At 55.3% G+C, this 19692-nt stretch overlaps 1 protein-coding gene across 1 annotated transcript; it reads left to right on the top strand.

Annotated features, from left to right (window-relative positions):
* Positions 1–10857: 10857 nt before the first annotated feature.
* LOC132827220 (glutathione S-transferase theta-3-like) lies at positions 10858–18536 on the top strand. The gene is made up of 5 exons (XM_060843831.1): positions 10858–11087; positions 12512–12599; positions 14647–14797; positions 16024–16200; positions 18159–18536. Exons 1-5 carry the CDS (start codon positions 10976–10978, stop codon positions 18363–18365), a joined length of 735 nt encoding a protein of 244 aa, XP_060699814.1. The 5' UTR covers positions 10858–10975; the 3' UTR covers positions 18366–18536.
* The last annotated feature ends 1156 nt before the right edge of the window (positions 18537–19692 follow it).

The raw sequence follows: 19692 nt of genomic DNA, 5'->3' as shown, positions 1-19692 counted from the left end.
GCAAGGAACTGGGAAGGTCGCATCCCCGTTATTCCCCAGCGTGTGACTGGGATGAAACCCTTCCTTCTCAGCGTGGAACTGGGAAGGTCGCAACCCCCGTTATTCCCCAGCGTGTGACTGGGATGAACCCCTTCCTTCCCAGCGTGGAACTGGGAAGGTCGCATTCCCCGTTATTCCCCAGCGTGTGTCTGGGATGAACCCCTTCCTTCCCAGCGTGGAACTGGAAAGGTCGCATCCTCCGTTATTCCCCAGCGTGTGACTGGGATGAACCCTTCCTTCCCAGCGTGGAACTGGGACGCCGCAATCCCGTTTTTCCCCAGCGTGTGTCTGGGATGACCCCTTCCTTCCCAGCGTGGAACTGGGAAGGTCGCATCCCCCGTTATTCCCCAGCGTGTGACTGGGATGAACCCCTTCCTTCCCAGCGTGGAACTGGGAAGGTCGCATCCCCCGTTATTCCCCAGCGTGTGACTGGGATGAACCCCTTCCTTCCCAGCGTTGAACTGGGAAGGTCGCATCCCCTGTTATTCCCCAGCGTGTGTCTGGGATGAACCCCTTCCTTCCCAGCGTGGAACTGGGAAGGTCGCATCCCCCGTTATTCCCCAGCGTGTGACTGGGATGAACCCCTTCCTTCCCAGAATTAAACTGGGAAGTTCGCATCCCCCGTTATTCCCCAGCGTGTGTCTGGGATGAACCCTTCCTTCCCAGCGAGGAACTGGGAAGGTCGCATCCCCCGTTATTCCCCAGCGTGTGACTGGGATGAACCCCTTCCTTCCCAGCGTGGAACTGGGAAGGTCGCATCCCCCGTTATTCCCCAGCGTGTGACTGGGATGAACCCCTTCCTTCCCAGAATTAAACTGGGAAGTTCGCATCCCCCGTTATTCCCCAGCGTGTGTCTGGGATGAACCCCTTCCTTCCCAGCGAGGAACTGGGAAGGTCGCATCCCCGTTATTCCCCAGCGTGTGACTGGGATGAACCCCTTCCTTCCCAGCGTGGAACTGGGAAGGTCGCATCCCCCGTTATTCCCCAGCGTGTGACTGGGATGAACCCCTTCCTTCCCAGCGTGGAACTGGGAAGGTCGCATCCCCGTTATTCCCCAGCGTGTGTCTGGGATGAACCCCTTCCTTCCCAGTGAGGAACTGGGAAGGTCGAATCCTCCGTTATTCCCCAGCGTGTGACTGGGATGAACCCCTTCCTTCCCAGCGTTGAACTGGGAAGGTCACATTTCCCGTTATTCCCCAGCGTGTGTCTGGGATGAACCCCTTCCTTTCCAGCTTGCAACTGGGAAGGTCGCATCCCCCGTTATTCCCCAGCGTGTGTCTGGGATGAAACCCTTCCTTCCCAGAATTAAACTGGGAAGGTCGCATCCCCCGTTATTCCCCAGCGTGTGTCTGGGATGAACCCCTTCCTTCCCAGCGAGGAACTGGGAAGGTCGCATACCCCGTTATTCCCCAGCGTGTGACTGGGATGAACCCCTTCCTTCCCAGCGTGGAACTGGGAAGGTCGCATCCCCCGTTATTCCCCAGCGTGTGACTGGGATGAACCCCTTCCTTCCCAGCGTTGAACTGGGAAGGTCGCATCCCCGTTATTCCCCAGCGTGTGACTGGGATGAACCCCTTCCTTCCCAGCGTGGAACTGGGAAGGTCGCATCCCCCGTTATTCCCCAGCGTGTGACTGGGATGAACCCCTTCCTTCCCAGAATTAAACTGGGAAGGTCGCATCCCCCGTTATTCCCCAGCGTGTGTCTGGGATGAACCCCTTCCTTCCCAGCGAGGAACTGGGAAGGTCGCATCCCCCGTTATTCCCCAGCGTGTGACTGGGATGAACCCCTTCCTTCCCAGCGTGGAACTGGAAAGGTCGCATTCCCCGTTATTCCCCAGCGTGTGACTGGGATGAACCCCTTCCTTCCCAGCGTTGAACTGGGAAGGTCGCATTCCCCGTTGTTCCCCAGCGTGTGACTGGGATGAACCCCTTCCTTCCCAGCGTGGAACTGGGAAGGTCGCATCCCCCGTTATTCCCCAGCGTGTGACTGGGATGAACCCCTTCCTTCCCAGCGAGGAACTGGAAAGGTCGCATCCTCCGTTATTCCCCAGCGTGTGACTGGGATGAACCCCTTCCTTCCCAGCGTGGAACTGGGAAGGTCGCATCCCCCGTTATTCCCCAGCGTGTGACTGGGATGAACCCCTTCCTTCCCAGCGAGGAACTGGGAAGGTCGCATCCCCGTTATTCCCCAGCGTGTGACTGGGATGAACCCCTTCCTTCCCAGCGTGGAACTGGGAAGGTCGCATCCCCCGTTATTCCCCAGCGTGTGACTGGGATGAACCCCTTCCTTCCCAGAATTAAACTGGGAAGGTCGCATCCCCCGTTATTCCCCAGCGTGTGACTGGGATGAACCCCTTCCTTCCCAGCGTGGAACTGGGAAGGTCGCATCCCCCGTTATTCCCCAGCGTGTGACTGGGATGAACCCCTTCCTTCCCAGCGTGGAACTGGGAAGGTCGCATCCCCCGTTATTCCCCAGCGTGTGACTGGGATGAACCCCTTCCTTCCCAGCGTGAACTGGGAAGGTCGCATTCCCCGTTATTCCCCAGCGTGTGACTGGGATGAACCCCTTCCTTCCCAGCGTGGAACTGGGAAGGTCGCATCCCCCGTTATTCCCCAGCGTGTGTCTGGGATGAACCCCTTCCTTCCCAGCGTTGAACTGGGAAGGTCGCATCCCCGTTATTCCCCAGCGTGTGTCTGGGATGAACCCCTTCCTTCCCAGCGAGGAACTGGGAAGGTCGCATCCCCCGTTATTCCCCATCGTGTGACTGGGATGAACCCCTTCCTTCCCAGCGTGGAACTGGGAAGGTCGCATCCCCCGTTATTCCCCAGCGTGTGACTGGGATGAACCCCTTCCTTCCCAGCGTTGAACTGGGAAGGTCGCATCCCTGTTATTCCCCAGCGTGTGACTGGGATGAACCCCTTCCTTCCCAGCGAGGAACTGGGAAGGTCGCAACCCCCGTTATTCCCCAGCGTGTGACTGGGATGAACCCCTTCCTTCCCAGAATTAAACTGGGAAGGTCGCATTCCCCGTTATTCCCCAGCGTGTGTCTGGGATGAACCCCTTCCTTCCCAGCGTGGAACTGGGAAGGTCGCATCCCCCGTTATTCCCCAGCGTGTGACTGGGATGAACCCCTTCCTTCCCAGCGTTGAACTGGGAAGGTCGCATCCCCTGTTATTCCCCAGCGTGTGTCTGGGATGAACCCCTTCCTTCCCAGCGAGGAACTGGGAAGGTCGCATCCCCCGTTATTCCCCATCGTGTGACTGGGATGAACCCCTTCCTTCCCAGCGTGGAACTGGGAAGGTCGCATCCCCCGTTATTCCCAGCGTGTGACTGGGATGAACCCCTTCCTTCCCAGCGTTGAACTGGGAAGGTCGCATCCCCTGTTATTCCCCAGCGTGTGACTGGGATGAACCCCTTCCTTCTCAGCATGGAACTGGGAAGGTCGCAACCCCCGTTATTCCCCAGCGTGTGACTGGGATGAACCCCTTCCTTCCCAGAATTAAACTGGGAAGGTCGCATTCCCCGTTGTTCCCCAGCGTGTGACTGGGATGTACCCCTTCCTTCCCAGCGTGGAACTGGGAAGGTCGCATCCCCCGTTATTCCCCAGCGTGTGACTGGGATGAACCCCTTCCTTCCCAGCGTTGAACTGGGAAGGTCGCATTCCCCGTTATTCCCCAGCGTATGTCTGGGATGAACCCCTTCCTTCCCAGCGAGGAACTGGAAAGGTCGCATCCCCCGTTATTCCCCAGCGTGTGTCTAGGATGAACCCCTTCCTTCCCAGCGTGGAACTGGGACGCCGCAATCCCGTTTTTCCCCAGCATGTGTCTGGGATGACCCCTTCCTTCCCAGCGTGGAACTGGGAAGGTCGCATCCCCCGTTATTCCCCAGCGTGTGACTGGGATGAACCCCTTCCTTCCCAGCGTGGAACTGGGAAGGTCGCATCCCCCGTTATTCCCCAGCGTGTGACTGGGATGAACCCCTTCCTTCCCAGCGTTGAACTGGGAAGGTCGCATCCCCTGTTATTCCCCAGCGTGTGATTGGGATGAACCCCTTCCTTCCCAGCGTGGAACTGGGAAGGTCGCATCCCCCGTTATTCCCCAGCGTGTGACTGGGATGAACCCCTTCCTTCCCAGAATTAAACTGGGAAGTTCGCATCCCCCGTTATTCCCCAGCATGTGTCTGGGACGAATCCCTTCCTTCCCAGCGAGGAACTGGGAAGGTCGCATCCCCCGTTATTCCCCATCGTGTGACTGGGATGAACCCCTTCCTTCCCAGCGTGGAACTGGGAAGGTCGCATCCCCCGTTATTCCCCAGCGTGTGACTGGGATGAACCCCTTCCTTCCCAGCGTGAACTGGGATGGTCGCATTCCCCGTTGTTCCCCAGCGTGTGACTGGGATGAACCCCTTCCTTCCCAGCGTGGAACTGGGAAGGTCGCATCCCCCGTTATTCCGCAGCATGTGTCTGGGATGAACCCCTTCCTTCCCAGCGTTGAACTGGGAAGGTCGCATCCCCTGTTATTCCCCTGCGTGTGTCTGGGATGAACCCCTTCCTTCCCAGCGAGGAACTGGGAAGGTCGCATCCCCCGTTATTCCCCATCGTGTGACTGGGATGAACCCCTTCCTTCCCAGCGTGGAACTGGGAAGGTCGCATTCCCCGTTATTCCCCAGCGTGTGTCTGGGATGACCCCCTTCCTTCCCAGCGAGGAACTGGAAAGGTCGCATCCTCCGTTATTCCCCAGCGTGTTACTGGGATGAACCCCTTCCTTCCCAGCGTGGAACTGGGAAGGTTGCATTCCCCGTTATTCCCCAGCGTGTGTCTGGGATGAACCCCTTCCTTCCCAGCGAGGAACTGGAAAGGTCGCATCCTCCGTTATTCCCCAGTGTGTTACTGGGATGAACCCCTTCCTTCCCAGCGTGGAACTGGGACGCCGCAAACCCGTTATTCCCCAGCGTGTGTCTGGGATGAACCCCTTCCTTCCCAGTGTGGAACTGGGAAGGTCGCATCCCCCATTTTTCCACAGCTTGTGACTGGGATGGACCTCTTCCTTCCCAGCGTGGAACTGTGACGTCGCATCCCCTGATATTCCCTTGCTTGTGACTGGGATGAACCCCTTCCTTCCCAGCGTGGAACTGGGAACATCGCATCCCCCGTAATTCCCCAGCATGTGTCTGGGATGAACCCGTTCCTTCCCAGTGAGGAACTGTGAAGGTCGAATCCTCCGTTATTCCCAGCGTGTGACTGGGATGTACCCCTTCCTTCCCAGCGTTGATCTGGGAAGGTCACATTTCCCATTATTCCCCAGCGTGTGTCTGGGTTGAACCCCCACCTTCCCAGCGTTAAACTGGGAAGGTCGCATCCCCCGTTATCCCCCAGCGTGTTACTGGGATGAACCCCTTCCTTCCCAGCGAGGAACTGGTCAAGGTCGCATCCTCCGTTATTCCCCAGCGTGTTACTGGGATGAATCCCTTCCTTCCCAGCGTGGAACTGTGACGTCGCAATCCCGTTACTCCCCAGCGTGTGTCTGGGATGAACCCCTTCCTTCCCAGCGAGCAATTGGGAAGGTCGCATCCCCTGTTATTCCCCAGCCTGTGACTGGGATTAATCCCTTCCTTCCCAGCACGGAACTGGAAACGTCGCATCCCCCGATATTCCCCAGCATGTGTCTGGGATGAACCCCTTCCTTCTCAGCGTTAAACTGGGAACGTCGCATCCCCCGTTATTCCCCAGCGTGTGACTGGGATGTACCCCTTCCTTCCCAGCGTGGAACTGGGAAGGTCGCATCCCCCGTTATTCCCCAGCGTGTGACTGGGATGAACCCCTTCCTTCCCAGCGTTGAACTGGGAAGGTCGCATTCCCCGTTATTCCCCAGCGTATGTCTGGGATGAACCCCTTCCTTCCCAGCGAGGAACTGGAAAGGTCGCATCCCCCGTTATTCCCCAGCGTGTGTCTGGGATGAACCCCTTCCTTCCCAGCGTGGAACTGGGACGCCGCAATCCCGTTTTTCCCCAGCATGTGTCTGGGATGACCCCTTCCTTCCCAGCGTGGAACTGGGAAGGTCGCATCCCCCGTTGTTCCCCAGCGTGTGACTGGGATGAACCCCTTCCTTCCCAGCGTGGAACTGGGAAGGTCGCATCCCCCGTTATTCCCCAGCGTGTGACTGGGATGAACCCCTTCCTTCCCAGCGTTGAACTGGGAAGGTCGCATCCCCTGTTATTCCCCAGCGTGTGATTGGGATGAACCCCTTCCTTCCCAGCGTGGAACTGGGAAGGTCGCATCCCCCGTTATTCCCCAGCGTGTGACTGGGATGAACCCCTTCCTTCCCAGAATTAAACTGGGAAGTTCGCATCCCCCGTTATTCCCCAGCATGTGTCTGGGACGAACCCCTTCCTTCCCAGCGAGGAACTGGGAAGGTCGCATCCCCCGTTATTCCCCATCGTGTGACTGGGATGAACCCCTTCCTTCCCAGCGTGGAACTGGGAAGGTCGCATCCCCCGTTATTCCCCAGCGTGTGACTGGGATGAACCCCTTCCTTCCCAGCGTGAACTGGGATGGTCGCATTCCCCGTTGTTCCCCAGCGTGTGACTGGGATGAACCCCTTCCTTCCCAGCGTGGAACTGGGAAGGTCGCATCCCCCGTTATTCCGCAGCATGTGTCTGGGATGAACCCCTTCCTTCCCAGCGTTGAACTGGGAAGGTCGCATCCCCTGTTATTCCCCTGCGTGTGTCTGGGATGAACCCCTTCCTTCCCAGCGAGGAACTGGGAAGGTCGCATCCCCCGTTATTCCCCATCGTGTGACTGGGATGAACCCCTTCCTTCCCAGCGTGGAACTGGGAAGGTCGCATTCCCCGTTATTCCCCAGCGTGTGTCTGGGATGACCCCCTTCCTTCCCAGCGAGGAACTGGAAAGGTCGCATCCTCCGTTATTCCCCAGCGTGTTACTGGGATGAACCCCTTCCTTCCCAGCGTGGAACTGGGAAGGTTGCATTCCCCGTTATTCCCCAGCGTGTGTCTGGGATGAACCCCTTCCGTCCCAGCGAGGAACTGGAAAGGTCGCATCCTCCGTTATTCCCCAGTGTGTTACTGGGATGAACCCCTTCCTTCCCAGCGTGGAACTGGGACGCCGCAAACCCGTTATTCCCCAGCGTGTGTCTGGGATGAACCCCTTCCTTCCCAGTGTGGAACTGGGAAGGTCGCATCCCCCATTTTTCCACAGCTTGTGACTGGGATGGACCTCTTCCTTCCCAGCGTTGAACTGTGACGTCGCATCCCCTGATATTCCCTTGCTTGTGACTGGGATGAACCCCTTCCTTCCCAGCGTGGAACTGGGAACATCGCATCCCCCGTAATTCCCCAGCATGTGTCTGGGATGAACCCGTTCCTTCCCAGTGAGGAACTGTGAAGGTCGAATCCTCCGTTATTCCCAGCGTGTGACTGGGATGTACCCCTTCCTTCCCAGCGTTGATCTGGGAAGGTCACATTTCCCATTATTCCCCAGCGTGTGTCTGGGTTGAACCCCCTCCTTCCCAGCGTTAAACTGGGAAGGTCGCATCCCCCGTTATCCCCCAGCGTGTTACTGGGATGAACCCCTTCCTTCCCAGCGAGGAACTGGTCAAGGTCGCATCCTCCGTTATTCCCCAGCGTGTTACTGGGATGAATCCCTTCCTTCCCAGCGTGGAACTGTGACGTCGCAATCCCGTTACTCCCCAGCGTGTGTCTGGGATGAACCCCTTCCTTCCCAGCGAGCAATTGGGAAGGTCGCATCCCCTGTTATTCCCCAGCCTGTGACTGGGATTAATCCCTTCCTTCCCAGCACGGAACTGGAAACGTCGCATCCCCCGATATTCCCCAGCATGTGTCTGGGATGAACCCCTTCCTTCTCAGCGTTAAACTGGGAACGTCGCATCCCCCGTTATTCCCCAGCGTGTGACTGGGATGAACCCCTTCCTTCCCAGCGTTAAACTGGGAAGGTCGCGTCCCCTGTTATTCTCCAGCGTGTGACTGGGATGAACCCCTTCCTTCCCAGCGTGGAACTGGGAAGGTCGCATCCCCCGCAATTCCCCAGCGTGTGACTGGGAAGAATCCCTTCCTTCACAGCGTGAAAATGGGAAGGTCGCACCCCCGTTATTCTCCAGCGTGTGTCTGGAATGAAACCCTCCCTTCGCAGCGTGGAACTGGGAACGTCGCATCCCCCGATATTCCCCAGCGTGTGACTGGGATGAACCCCTTCCTTCTCAGTGTGGAACTGTGAAGGTCGAATCCCCGGTTATTCCCCAGCATATGTCTGGGATGAACCCCTTCCTTCCCAGCATGGAACTGGGACCGTTGCACCCCCCGATATTTCCCAGCGTGTGACTGGAATGAACCTCTTCCTTCCCAGCGTGAAAATGGGAAGGTTGCATCCCCGTTATTCCCCAGAGTGTGTCTGGGATGAATCCCTTACTTCCCAGCATGGAACTGAGAAGGTCGCATCCTCTGTTATTCCCCAGCGTGTGACTGGGACAACCCCATCCTTCCCATCGTGGAACTGGGAAGGTCGCATCCTCCGTTATTCCCCAGTATGTGTCTGGAATGAGCCCCTTCTTTCCCAGTGTGGAACTGGGAAGTTCGCATCCCCCGTTATTCCCCAGTGTGTGACTGCGATGTACCCCTTCCTTCCCAGCGTGGAACTGAGTAGGTCACATCCCCCATTTTTCCCTAGCGTGTGACTGGAATGAACCCCTTCCTTCCCAGCGTGGTTTTGGGTATGTCCTCTTATTCCCCAGTGTGCGCCTTGGAATGTCCCCTTCATTCCAGCAAAATGATTGGGAATGTCATCCCGAATTCCCAGTCTGTGAGTGAGTCCCCTCCATTCTCCTGCGGTAACTGGAAATGCCCCCAATTTCGCATTTGTGTCTGGGAATGTTCTCTCGTTTCCCGGTCTGGGACTGGAAAATGTCCATCTGAGTCCCCAGCGTGTGACTGGGAATAACACCCCCATTCCCAGTGTCTGGCTGGGAATGTGGCCCTCAATTCCCAGTGTGGAACTGGGAGTGTCTGCTTCATCCCCAGTGTGTCTGTAGAGTATCCCCGGCATTCCCGGTGTGTGACTGGGAAAGTGCCCTTCAATCTCCAGTGTGTTATGGGAATGTTCCTGTGATTCCCATCTGTGTGACTGGGATAAGCCGCCTGAATCCAAGGCCAGTGAAGGCAGGAGTGGGCGGCAGGTTGACAGCACCCAGGAGCATTCTGGGAGAATTCGGCTCAGTCTCCACGAGCGAGCAGTGGATCTCTGAAGTACACAATGTCACGCCATGGGCTTTGGGGATAAAGGCAGCAAGCTGATGCCCAGGTAAGATGGTCTTCTATTCCTGTTTGTAAAGGGGCAGAGGTGGCTTTGAGGGCAGTGCTGTCTGCTCCTGCCAACTGTGGGAGATGAGGGAGCAGTCTTGTGTCCCTGATGACTATGTCTCCAGGAAGTGTGACCAGTTGCAGTTCCTCATAGACCACGTTGCTTGGTTGGAGCAGCAGTTGGACACACTGAGGAGCTTCCAGGGCACAGAGAGTGTGATGGACACTAGTTACAGGGGTGCTCCCTCAGGTAGATTGGTGACCACCAGGAAGGCAGTGCTGGAGTCCCCTGTGGCTATTCCTCTCTCTCTCTCTCTAACAGGTACACCGGTTTGAGGATTGTCAGGGGGATAACCTCGTCGGGGGGTAGACATTGGGACCAGTAACTCATACCTGAAGGCCAGGCAGAGAGAGTTCCTCATGGGCTGATGTGGGTTTATTTCAATGGAAGGAGGGTTCTAGGGAAGGCAGGTGAGCTTCGAGCCTGGATCAGTACATGGGGGTGATGATGTTGTGGAGAAAGTGAGGTCTGCAGATGCTGGAGGTCAGAGCTGAAAATGTGTTGTTGGAAAAGCGCAGCAGGTCAGGCAGCATCCAAGGAACAGGAGATTCGACGATTCGGGCATAAGCCCTTCTTCAGGAATCTGTGTCTGGGAATGTTCCCTCGTTTCCCGGCCTGTTGTAATGATGTTGTGGCTGTTACAGAGACGGGGTTAGGACAGGGACAGCGGATATAGGGAAAGGAAAGGTTTGTAGGGATATGGGCCTGGAGCAGGCTGGGGGCTGGCTGGGGCTGACACAGGCTTGGGGTCCACCTGGGGTGGGTGGGGCTAATCTGGAGTGGGTGTGGCTAACCGGGGGTGGATGGGTCTCGGTGCGTGTGTGGGCAGTGCTAACCTGGGAATGGGCGGGTCTCACTGTGTGTGGGCGGTGCTAACCTGGGAATGGGCGGGTCTCACTGTGTGTGGGCGGTGCTAACCTGGGGGTGGGCGGGTCTCGGTGTGTGTGGGCGGTGCTAACCTGGGAATGGGCGGGTCTCACTGTGTGTGGGCGGTGCTAACCTGGGAATGGGCGGGTCTCACTGTGTGTGGGCAGTGCTAACCTGGGGGTGGGCGGGTCTCGGTGTGTGTGGGCGGTGCTAACCTGGGAATGGGCGGGTCTCACTGTGTGTGGGCGGTGCTAACCTGGGAATGGGCGGGTCTCACTGTGTGTGGGCGGTGCTAACCTGGGGGTGGGCGGGTCTCGGTGTGTGTGGGCGGTGCTAACCTGGGAATGGGCGGGTCTCACTGTGTGTGGGCGGTGCTAACCTGGGAATGGGCGGGTCTCACTGTGTGTGGGCGGTGCTAACCTGGGGGTGGGCGGGTCTCGGTGTGTGTGGGCGGTGCTAACCTGGGGGTGGGCGGGTCTCGGTGTGTGTGGGCGGTGCTAACCTGGGGTGGGCGGGTCTCGGTGTGGGGGGGCGGTGCTAACCTGGGGGTGGGCGGGTCTCGGTGTGTGTGGGCGGTGCTGAGCTGGTGCTGGGTGGGTTAGTCCCGGGTGGACAGGGTGAACGGACTGGGCTCCCTTGGTCAGAGTGAGAGCAGGCTGTGTCCCACATTCCCCACTGGCATGGCCCTCCAGCTTTACGCTGACCTGGCCTCTCAGCCCTGTCGCTCCGTCTACCTGTTCATCAGGATCAATAACATTCCCTTTGAATTGAAGGAGGTGCGGCTGATTGCAGGTGAGGAGCTGGGAGAGAGCTCACACTCACACTCACACTCACAGGGACAGTGGGGGAGGGAGAGAGACACACTCACACTCACACTCACAGGGACAGTGGGGGAGGGAGAGAGACACACACTCACACTCACACTCACAGGGACAGTGGGGGAGGGAGAGAAACACACTCACACTCACACTCACAGGGACAGTGGGGGAGGGAGAGAGACACACTCACACTCACACTCACAGGGACAGTGGGGGAGGGAGAGAGACACACTCACACTCACACTCACAGGGACAGTGGGGGAGGGAGAGAGACACACTCACACTCACACTCACAGGGACAGTGGGGGAGGGAGAGAGACACACACTCACACTCACACTCACAGGGACAGTGGGGGAGGGAGAGAAACACACTCACACTCACACTCACAGGGACAGTGGGGGAGGGAGAGAGACACACTCACACTCACACTCACAGGGACAGTGGGGGAGGGAGAGAGACACACTCACACTCACACTCACAGGGACAGTGGGGGAGGGAGAGAGACACACACTCACACTCACACTCACAGGGACAGTGGGGGAGGGAGAGAGACACACTCACACTCACACTCACACTCACAGGGACAGTGGGGGAGGGAGAGAGACACACACTCACACTCACACTCACAGGGACAGTGGGGGAGGGAGAGAAACACACTCACACTCACACTCACAGGGACAGTGGGGGAGGGAGAGAGACACACTGACACTCACACTCACAGGGACAGTGGGGGAGGGAGAGAGACACACTCACACTCACACTCACAGGGACAGTGGGGGAGGGAGAGAGACACACACTCACACTCACACTCACAGGGACAGTGGGGGAGGGAGAGAGAGACACACACTCACACTCACAATCACAGGGACAGTGGGGGAGGGAGAGAGCAGAGAGAGGGACTGAGAAACAGAGAGAGAGAGCCGAGAGGGAGGGCTGATCCACAGAGACAGAGACGTGGAGAGAGAGAGAGATGATGTGGAGGAGACGGTGTTGGACTGGGGTGGACAAAGTGAAAAATCACACAACACCAGGTTAGAGTCCAACAGGAAGCTTGTGTTTCCAGCGAAACCTGTTGGGTTATAACCTGAAGTGTGATTTTTAACAGAGAGAGAGTGAAACCAGGCAGCGAGAGAAATCAGAGAGAGACAGAAAGAGAGATAGGGAGATAGGGGGTTGGGGAGATGATCCAGGGAGGCAGTGTGTGTGAAACCAGAGTGATGGAAAACACAGTGAAAACCCGGAGTGAGAAATCGGAGAGAGATGATCCAGACAGTAAATGCAGAGAGAGAGAGTGACAGCAGGAGGGAGGGAACCACAGGAAGGGGGTTCGGGCTGGGCAGGCAGTGGGAGCTGGGGATTTCAGCGGGCAGCTGACTCATGGGTCTCTCTCTGTGCAGGAGAACAACATTCGGAGGAGTTTCGGAAAGTGAATCCCCTGGGAAAGGTGCCGGTGATAAAGGATGGAGAGTTCACCCTGTGCGAGAGGTAAGGTAGTTGGTGTTGTCTCGACCCTGAGGGGGTCAGGATGCCTGGAGATGGGGAGTGATGTGTGTTCTTGCTGCTGACTCTGGTTAGGAACACACTGACTTCCCCTGGGGACAGTGAAAGCTGCTCCCAAACACTTGGACATGTCCCACTTTTCCTGAATCAAACAGACTCCACAGCAACAACATTCCCTGGATGGTCCCTGTGCAATGTCGGGCAGCAGGACTTGCATTTCTGTAGCACCTATCATTTCCCACAGTCCTACACTCCCACATCTCACTTCCTGAAGCATCTTCATACACAGCCATGTATTAGGAAATACAGCACATCAAATACTCCTCTGTCCCTTCCACTGAGCTGGGTCCACAGGTACGGTTTCAGACACAGCAGCTCCAACACTGTGGGGCTCCCTCAGCACTGACCCCTCTGACAGTGCGGCACTCCCTCAGCACTGACCCTCTGAACGGGCGGCACGGTGACACAGCGGTTAGCACTGCTGCCTCACAGCGCCCGAGATCTGGGTTCAATTCCCGCCTCAGGTGACTGACTGTGTGGAGTTTGCACATTCTCCCCGTGTCTGCGTGGGTTTCCTCCGGGTGCTCCGGTTTCCTTCCACAGTCCAAAGATGTGCAGGCCAGGTGAATTGGCCATGCTAAATTGCCCATAGTGTTAGGGAAAAGGGGTAAATGTAGGGGTATGGGTGAGTTGCGCTTCGGCGGGTCAGTGTGGACTTGTTGGGCCGAAGGGCCTGTTTCCACACTGTAGGTAATCTAATCTAATCTAATCTCTCTGACAGTGTGGCACTCCCTCAGTACTGACCCTCTGACAGTGCGGCACTCCCTCATACTGACCCTCTGATAGTGCAGCACTCCCTCAGCACTGACCCTCTGACAGTGCGGGGCTCCCTCAGCACTGACCCTCTGATAGTGCAGCACTCCCTCAGCACTGACCCTCTGATAGTGCAGCACTCCCTCAGCAGTGACCCTCTGACAGTGCAGCGCTCCCTCAGCACTGACCCTCTGACAATGCGGGGCTCCCTCAGCACTGACCCTCTGACAGTGTGGCACTCCCTCAGCACTGACCCTCTGACAGTACGGCACTCCCTCAACACTGACCCTCTGACAGTGTGACACTCCCTCAGCACTGACCCTCTGACAGTGCAGCGCTCCCTCAGCACTGACCCTCTGACAGTGCGGGGCTCCCTCAGCACTGACCCTCTGACATTGTGACACTCCCTCAGCACTGACCCTCTGACAGTACGGCACTCCCTCAACACTGACCCTCTGACAGTGTGGCACTCCCTCAGCACTGACCCTCTGACAGTACGGCACTCCCTCAACACTGACCCTCTGACAGTGTGACACTCCCTCAGCACTGACTGACTCTATGATTATTCCAATTCCATGAATTGTGCTGTGGAGCCGTGATTGGTGCTGCTTCATGCAGAGAGTGAGGTGGCGAGGGGAGAGAGTGTATTGGGAGAGAGAGAGGGGGGCAGAGAGGGGGGGATAAAAGAGAGAGAGGGGCAAGGGAGAGAGAGAGAAATGTGATTGAGAAGGCGAGGGTTATGAGGTGAAACTGTTGCATGTTGTTAAATCTGCACCGATGATTAAAATCTCCCCGTTAAAGACTCCAGCCTGGAAGGTGTATTTTCACAGCCCTGGAGCTGTTTCCCTGTCATCAGGACAATTCCATTAACAAAGTGCTCCCACCAAAAGGACAAGTCTGACCTTCCTCAAACCAGTTTTGTTGGTTGATTGATTTGACAAAGAATCCTTTGGCATAATATGTCCCAAAATACCAGATGGGAGCTTTCCCAAATTCCTGAGTGTGGTGGAAGACAGATTCGAGAACAATGACATCAGGATGTGACTGGGAGGGAGGGACGGGGTACAAACTGTGTGTGTGTGACCTGAGAGAAGCTGAACACAGGGACTCCGAGATCCTGGGAAATACATTGGGGATTTCAGCCCCAGGGAGTTAGTGTGAAGGACCAGAGGTGATGTTGGTGAAGGATGACTGTCTCCCTTCCTTCTGTCTCTCACAGTGTGGCGATTCTCACATACCTGGCATGTAAATACAAGACCCCTGACCACTGGTACCCAGCGGAGCTCCAGAGGCGTGCCCGAGTGGATGAGTATCTGGCCTGGCAGCACACAGCTCTGAGACCATTAGCTGGGAAAACCTTCATGATGAAGGTGAGAGATTCCCAATATCCTGTTTTTGTATCAAGCAACGAGTGTTTGTGAAAGCTGAGCTGGAATATCCCCTGTTAGGTGTGTTCCCGCCTTAGGGCAGGACTTGCTGTCCAATGTGGAGGGTGTTAATAACTCACAACCAAATCGAGAGAATGAGCCCAGCTTCTAATGGAGTGGGTTGATATACTTCATAGGAACCCACATGTATTTCAACACAAACTCCCATACTCTGCAAGCCACTGGGGTATTTGGTCTCTTTATCAACTTTAGAATATTGCTGAGGCTTTTTCTTTGAATAATTAACCTTTGTGTTCATAACTTCCTCCATGGAAATGCCTCAGCCAATCAGAGTTGACTTGCCCACCATCCGTGGAGTATGAATTGTTTGCCCGTTTGCAATGTGGCATTCTTGTGTTAGTCCTGACAACAGGCAGGGCAAGAGGAAAGCATTCAGAATCATCCTTTCAGCAAGGTACGACGTCAGCCTGAGAGAGTGAGAGGGGGAGGGAGAGGGAGAGGGAGAGGGCTTGGGACCATCTCTGAGTGCTGGGGCAGTGTCCCTTCAATGAGTTGTGTGTGTGACTGAGGGTTAGTATCCCTCGTCAGCCCTGGGATAAGCCTTGGTGAGTGGTAAGTGATGACTGAGGTTAATCGGGTTGAGTAATAAGAGATTGCTCACACACCTTTGACTGAAGCATCACAATAACTGGTTCCACAGCTCTCTCTCACTCTCTCGTTTTCTCTTGGTCACATTCCCACTCTGTCACGCTCTGCCCTGAGAACGGTTCGAATATCTTATTGCTCCCAGAGCCCGGGCGGTCTCCCTGGAGAAAACGTGCCTTGTTTCTTGTTGTTCAGGAGAAATGACAAAACCTCCTGGGAGTTGTTTCTGTTTACAAAGATCTTCAGTTACAGGAATAGTGTGACCATTCATTAACAGCAAAACATCCACACTCTCACACACCCCCACACACACACACACCCACACACACACACAGGGGGTCTCAGCAACAGGAGAACTCAGTTACAGGAATAGTTCATTAACAGCAAAACATCCACACACAAACACACACACACAAACACAGCCTGTGTGTCTGAACGGTCAGTCATTGGCAGGCTGTGGGTCTGACTAGGCCCTCGGCCTACTCTTCAGGCCTGGTCTGAAGTGACAGTCTCCGATTCTGGGCCGTGATTTCTGATTTTCTGTCTGGTTCTTGGGTCTGCAGGGTTTATTCCCAGTCATGATGGGGGCACCATGTCCTGAAGACAAGATGACAGAGGCCCAGGATGAACTGGCCCAAGCCCTGAAGAGTTTCCAAGAGAAGTTCCTTCAGGAGAGGCCGTACATTGCTGGCTCGGAGATTTCCCTGGCTGACCTGGTGGCCATTGTTGATCTCACGCAGGTGAGTGTCCCTGACAGAGTTGGGGGATCGGGGGGAGGTAGTGACAAATATTCTGGCATGAGGAGGAGGAGGAGGCCTTTTCACCCGTTTGTGTGAGCCCTTCAGTGGGAGCTGTTTGATCCCTGGATCCTTCTCGGCTCTCCAGCGATCCAGTCGTTCTGAAATGGTTACAATCTCGAGCTCAATGACCCCCCCTCCCCCACTCCCACTTTGTGGTGAAATGTCCATGTTATCCAGGTATCTCCTGCTATCCCAAACTACAGCGTTCCCATGAAATGGAGTAAAGTGAAGCAGCATTATTTTATCAGGGAAAACTCTCACCTTTTGTTGTAAAAGCGAAATTCCTCTTTGGATTTGTTTCGGTGAGCAAAACCAGGTCCGAATGTGGGTCTTTGATTAAAGCAAAGTGACACAGAGTGAACGTTTGAAAAGTGGGCGATACCTGTATAACGCATCAGCACAAAGTGGGAGTGGGGGTGGAGGGGTGGTAATTGAGCTCGAGATTGTAACCATTTCAGAACGACTGGATCGCTGGAGAGCCGAGAAGGATCCAGGGATCAAACAGCTCCCATTGAAGGGCCTCCTTGGGATCATTAGATATTGGAGCAGGAATGGGCCATTCAGCCCATCGTATCTGCTCCACCATTCAATGGGATCATGGGTAATCGGATAATCCTACCATTGCCAACTTTCCTGAGTTGCCCCATCACCATCGATTCCCATATTGATTAAAATCTGTCTCTCCCATCCCTGAATATACTCCGTGGCCCAGTCTCAGCAGCAGTCTACAGGAAAGCACTTCACAGATTCACTCCCCTCTGAGTGAAGACATTCCTCTTCATCTCTGTCTTCAATGGACAACCCCAAACTCTGAGGAGAAACTGAGGCCTGCAGATGCTGGAGATCCGGGTCGAGAGGGTGGTGCTGGAAAAGCACAGCAGGTCAGGCAGCATCCGAGGAGCAGGAGAGTCGAGGTTTCAGGCAAAACCCCTTTATCGGGAAGGCTTCCTGATTCCTGATGAAGGGCTTATGCCCAAAACGTTGATTCTCCTCCTTGGCCTCACTTTCTCCTGTACAGGACAATACCATATAAATGTTCAGTACTGTCCCAGTTCCAGGCTGGGTTGGTGGGCCACGTGACCATGAGGTGGAGCACTGCGCACACATTCAAACTGACTTCAGACCTGAAACGTTCACTCGGAGTTTTCTCCAAAGATGCTGCCAGATGTGCTGAGCTTTTCCTGCAGTTTCTGGTTTAGTTTCTGATTTACAGCATCCACAATTCTTTCAGTTTTGGTTCAAACTGTGTGTCTCTGTGTGAGTGTGTGTCTGTGTGTGTGTGTCTGTGTGTGTGTGTCTGTGTGAGTGTGTCTGTGTGTGTGTGTGTCTGTGTGTGTGTGTCTGTGAGTGTGTCTGTCTGTGAGATTATGTGTGTGGCTGTGTGAGTGTGTGTCTATATCTGTCTGTGAGTGTGTCTGTGTGAGTGTGTCTGTCTGTGATTGTGTCTTTGTGAGAGTGTGTGTGTCTGTGCGTCTATGTGAGTGTGTTTGAATGTCTCTGGGTGTGTGTCTGTGTCTCTCTGTCTGTGTCTCTGTAAGTCTGTGTGTTTCTCTGTCTGCATGTGGGTGTCTGTGTCTCTGTGTGTCTGTGTCACTGTATGTGTGTGTGTGTCTGTGTGTGTGTCTGTGTCAGTGTGTCTGTACATGTGATTGTATCAGTGTGTCTGTGTGTGTGTCAGTGTGTATCTCTGTGTGTGAGTGTCTGTGTCAGTGTGTGTGTGTGTGTCTGTGTGTCAGTGTGTGAGTGTCCCTGTCTCTGGATAAACATGGATGTTGGCCTCTGTGTGATCCGATGCCCAGTGGGCAGTGGGTGAAAGATGGTCTGGTTTGTTTCTGTGTCTTACTGTCCCACAGTGGTGTCTACCCCGTGCTCACTGACTCCTCTGCCTGTCCCTGCAGCCCCTCGGTGTTGGCTATGACCCATTGGAAGGTTTGCCCGCGCTCACCGCTTGGCGTGATCGGGTGAAGACGGCAGTCGGCAGAGATTTATTCGACAAGACCCACGAAGGAGTCCTCACAGCCCTGGATACGCTCAAGTCTCTGTCCCAGAGCCAGCCTGAAACCCTGGCAGCTTTAAAAACCAACTTCATGAAGTACTTCAAGTAAAATGGCAAAGAGTTCTCGACACAGACCCCAACTTCCCTCCCCCCCCCACCCCCCCACAGTGCAGCAAAATGACTGATTCCACCTCCATCCTGCTCATCCTGTCCAGCCTCATCAATCTGCTCTCATCCTCTGGAGAATAGAGAATAAAGATCCAACTAAAGCTGGCCATCACATGGTTCCTGGCTGACTTCTTCCAACTCCAGTCCTGGAGAATGTTATGCCCCCCCCCCCCCGATATAAATGAGGGGAACAGCAGTGTGAAGGGTGAAGGGAAAGGTTTCCTCCAATGTGTCAATGGAACATTGGATTCCCAGGTCATGACCCAGGAAGCAGTATCGAATCAGGCTCTTGGGAATTAAACAGACCAAGGGAAGCAGTGTCCCGTTTCGGAAAGGGGGAGGTGTGTGATGGGAGCGTTTGGGGAAGAGCGATCAGAATGTTAATGTTCCAGTCGTCATGGGACAAGCCTTTACCAAACCCAGTGCCACGTTTCCAGGTGGGCTGCCTGTAAAGTTCCCAAGGTCACCTTCCTGTCCGGCCCTGAGTGTACAGGCAGGGTCTAGGACAGACTGCCCATCCTTCCCTCTGGTTGACACCCTCAAGTGTCCATCTCTCAGTTGGCGGTAATTTTGAGGTGGCTGGGTGGAGTTGGGGATGGTCACCCTGTTCAAAGCTTCAGGTGGGTGAGGGGATACTGCCCTGAAGAACCTTCCTGCCAAATTAAGCAGCCCCTCCCCACTAAGACCCTCCCCCTGTAGATTAGTCTGACGCCACCAGGCTCTCTGTCAAAACCCCAATTTCCTCAGCACCGCCTCTCTATCACGTACCCTGCACCAAGTTTATCTTGGACTCCAGGATCTCGAGTCTGGGGACTGTGTGTAGTCCCCAGATCGTTGTTCATTGCTGGGACGACAGAGCTGTGATTGGCTCGATTGAGGTGGATCTTCCATCTGATCAAGTGACAGAATCCCCCTGTCTCAATCCAATTACAGCTTCCATCAAATGTGACTGGTGCAGAAAACGTGTTCCCCCCCCAGATCCTGCCCATGGGTCAGGAGTACAGTCAGGAGTGAAACAACACCATGGGGGCAGGGGATGGTTTCAGTGAGCTTTGAAATTAGCTGGGCTTGAGAAGATTTGTAACTCAGGTTGAGGTTTTGGATGTAGGTTTGCTCGCTGAGCTGTAAGGTTCATTTCCAGACGTTTCGTCACCATTCTAGGTAACATCTTCAGTGGGCCTCAGGCGAAGCAATGCTGAAAATTCCTGCTTTCTATTTATATGTTTGGAAATGACATCACCAACCCAAAGAAACCCAAACATATAAAC

The sequence above is a fragment of the Hemiscyllium ocellatum genome, chromosome 24, assembly GCF_020745735.1.
Source record: "Hemiscyllium ocellatum isolate sHemOce1 chromosome 24, sHemOce1.pat.X.cur, whole genome shotgun sequence".
NCBI classification, from domain to species: Eukaryota; Metazoa; Chordata; class Chondrichthyes; order Orectolobiformes; family Hemiscylliidae; genus Hemiscyllium; species Hemiscyllium ocellatum.
Note: the sequence above shows the minus strand (reverse complement) of the source record. Positions and strands in the feature narration are given on the sequence as shown.

Bases quoted from the DNA above. Each gene is read 5' to 3' on its own strand.
- LOC132827220 (XM_060843831.1), top strand. From the start codon at position 10,976: ATGGCCCTCCAGCTTTACGCTGACCTGGCCTCTCAGCCCTGTCGCTCC. The intron at 11,088-12,511 runs GTGAGGAGCTGG...CTCTCTGTGCAG, and splicing joins GGAGGTGCGGCTGATTGCAG to GAGAACAACATTCGGAGGAG. The intron at 16,201-18,158 runs GTGAGTGTCCCT...CTGTCCCTGCAG, and splicing joins CCATTGTTGATCTCACGCAG to CCCCTCGGTGTTGGCTATGA.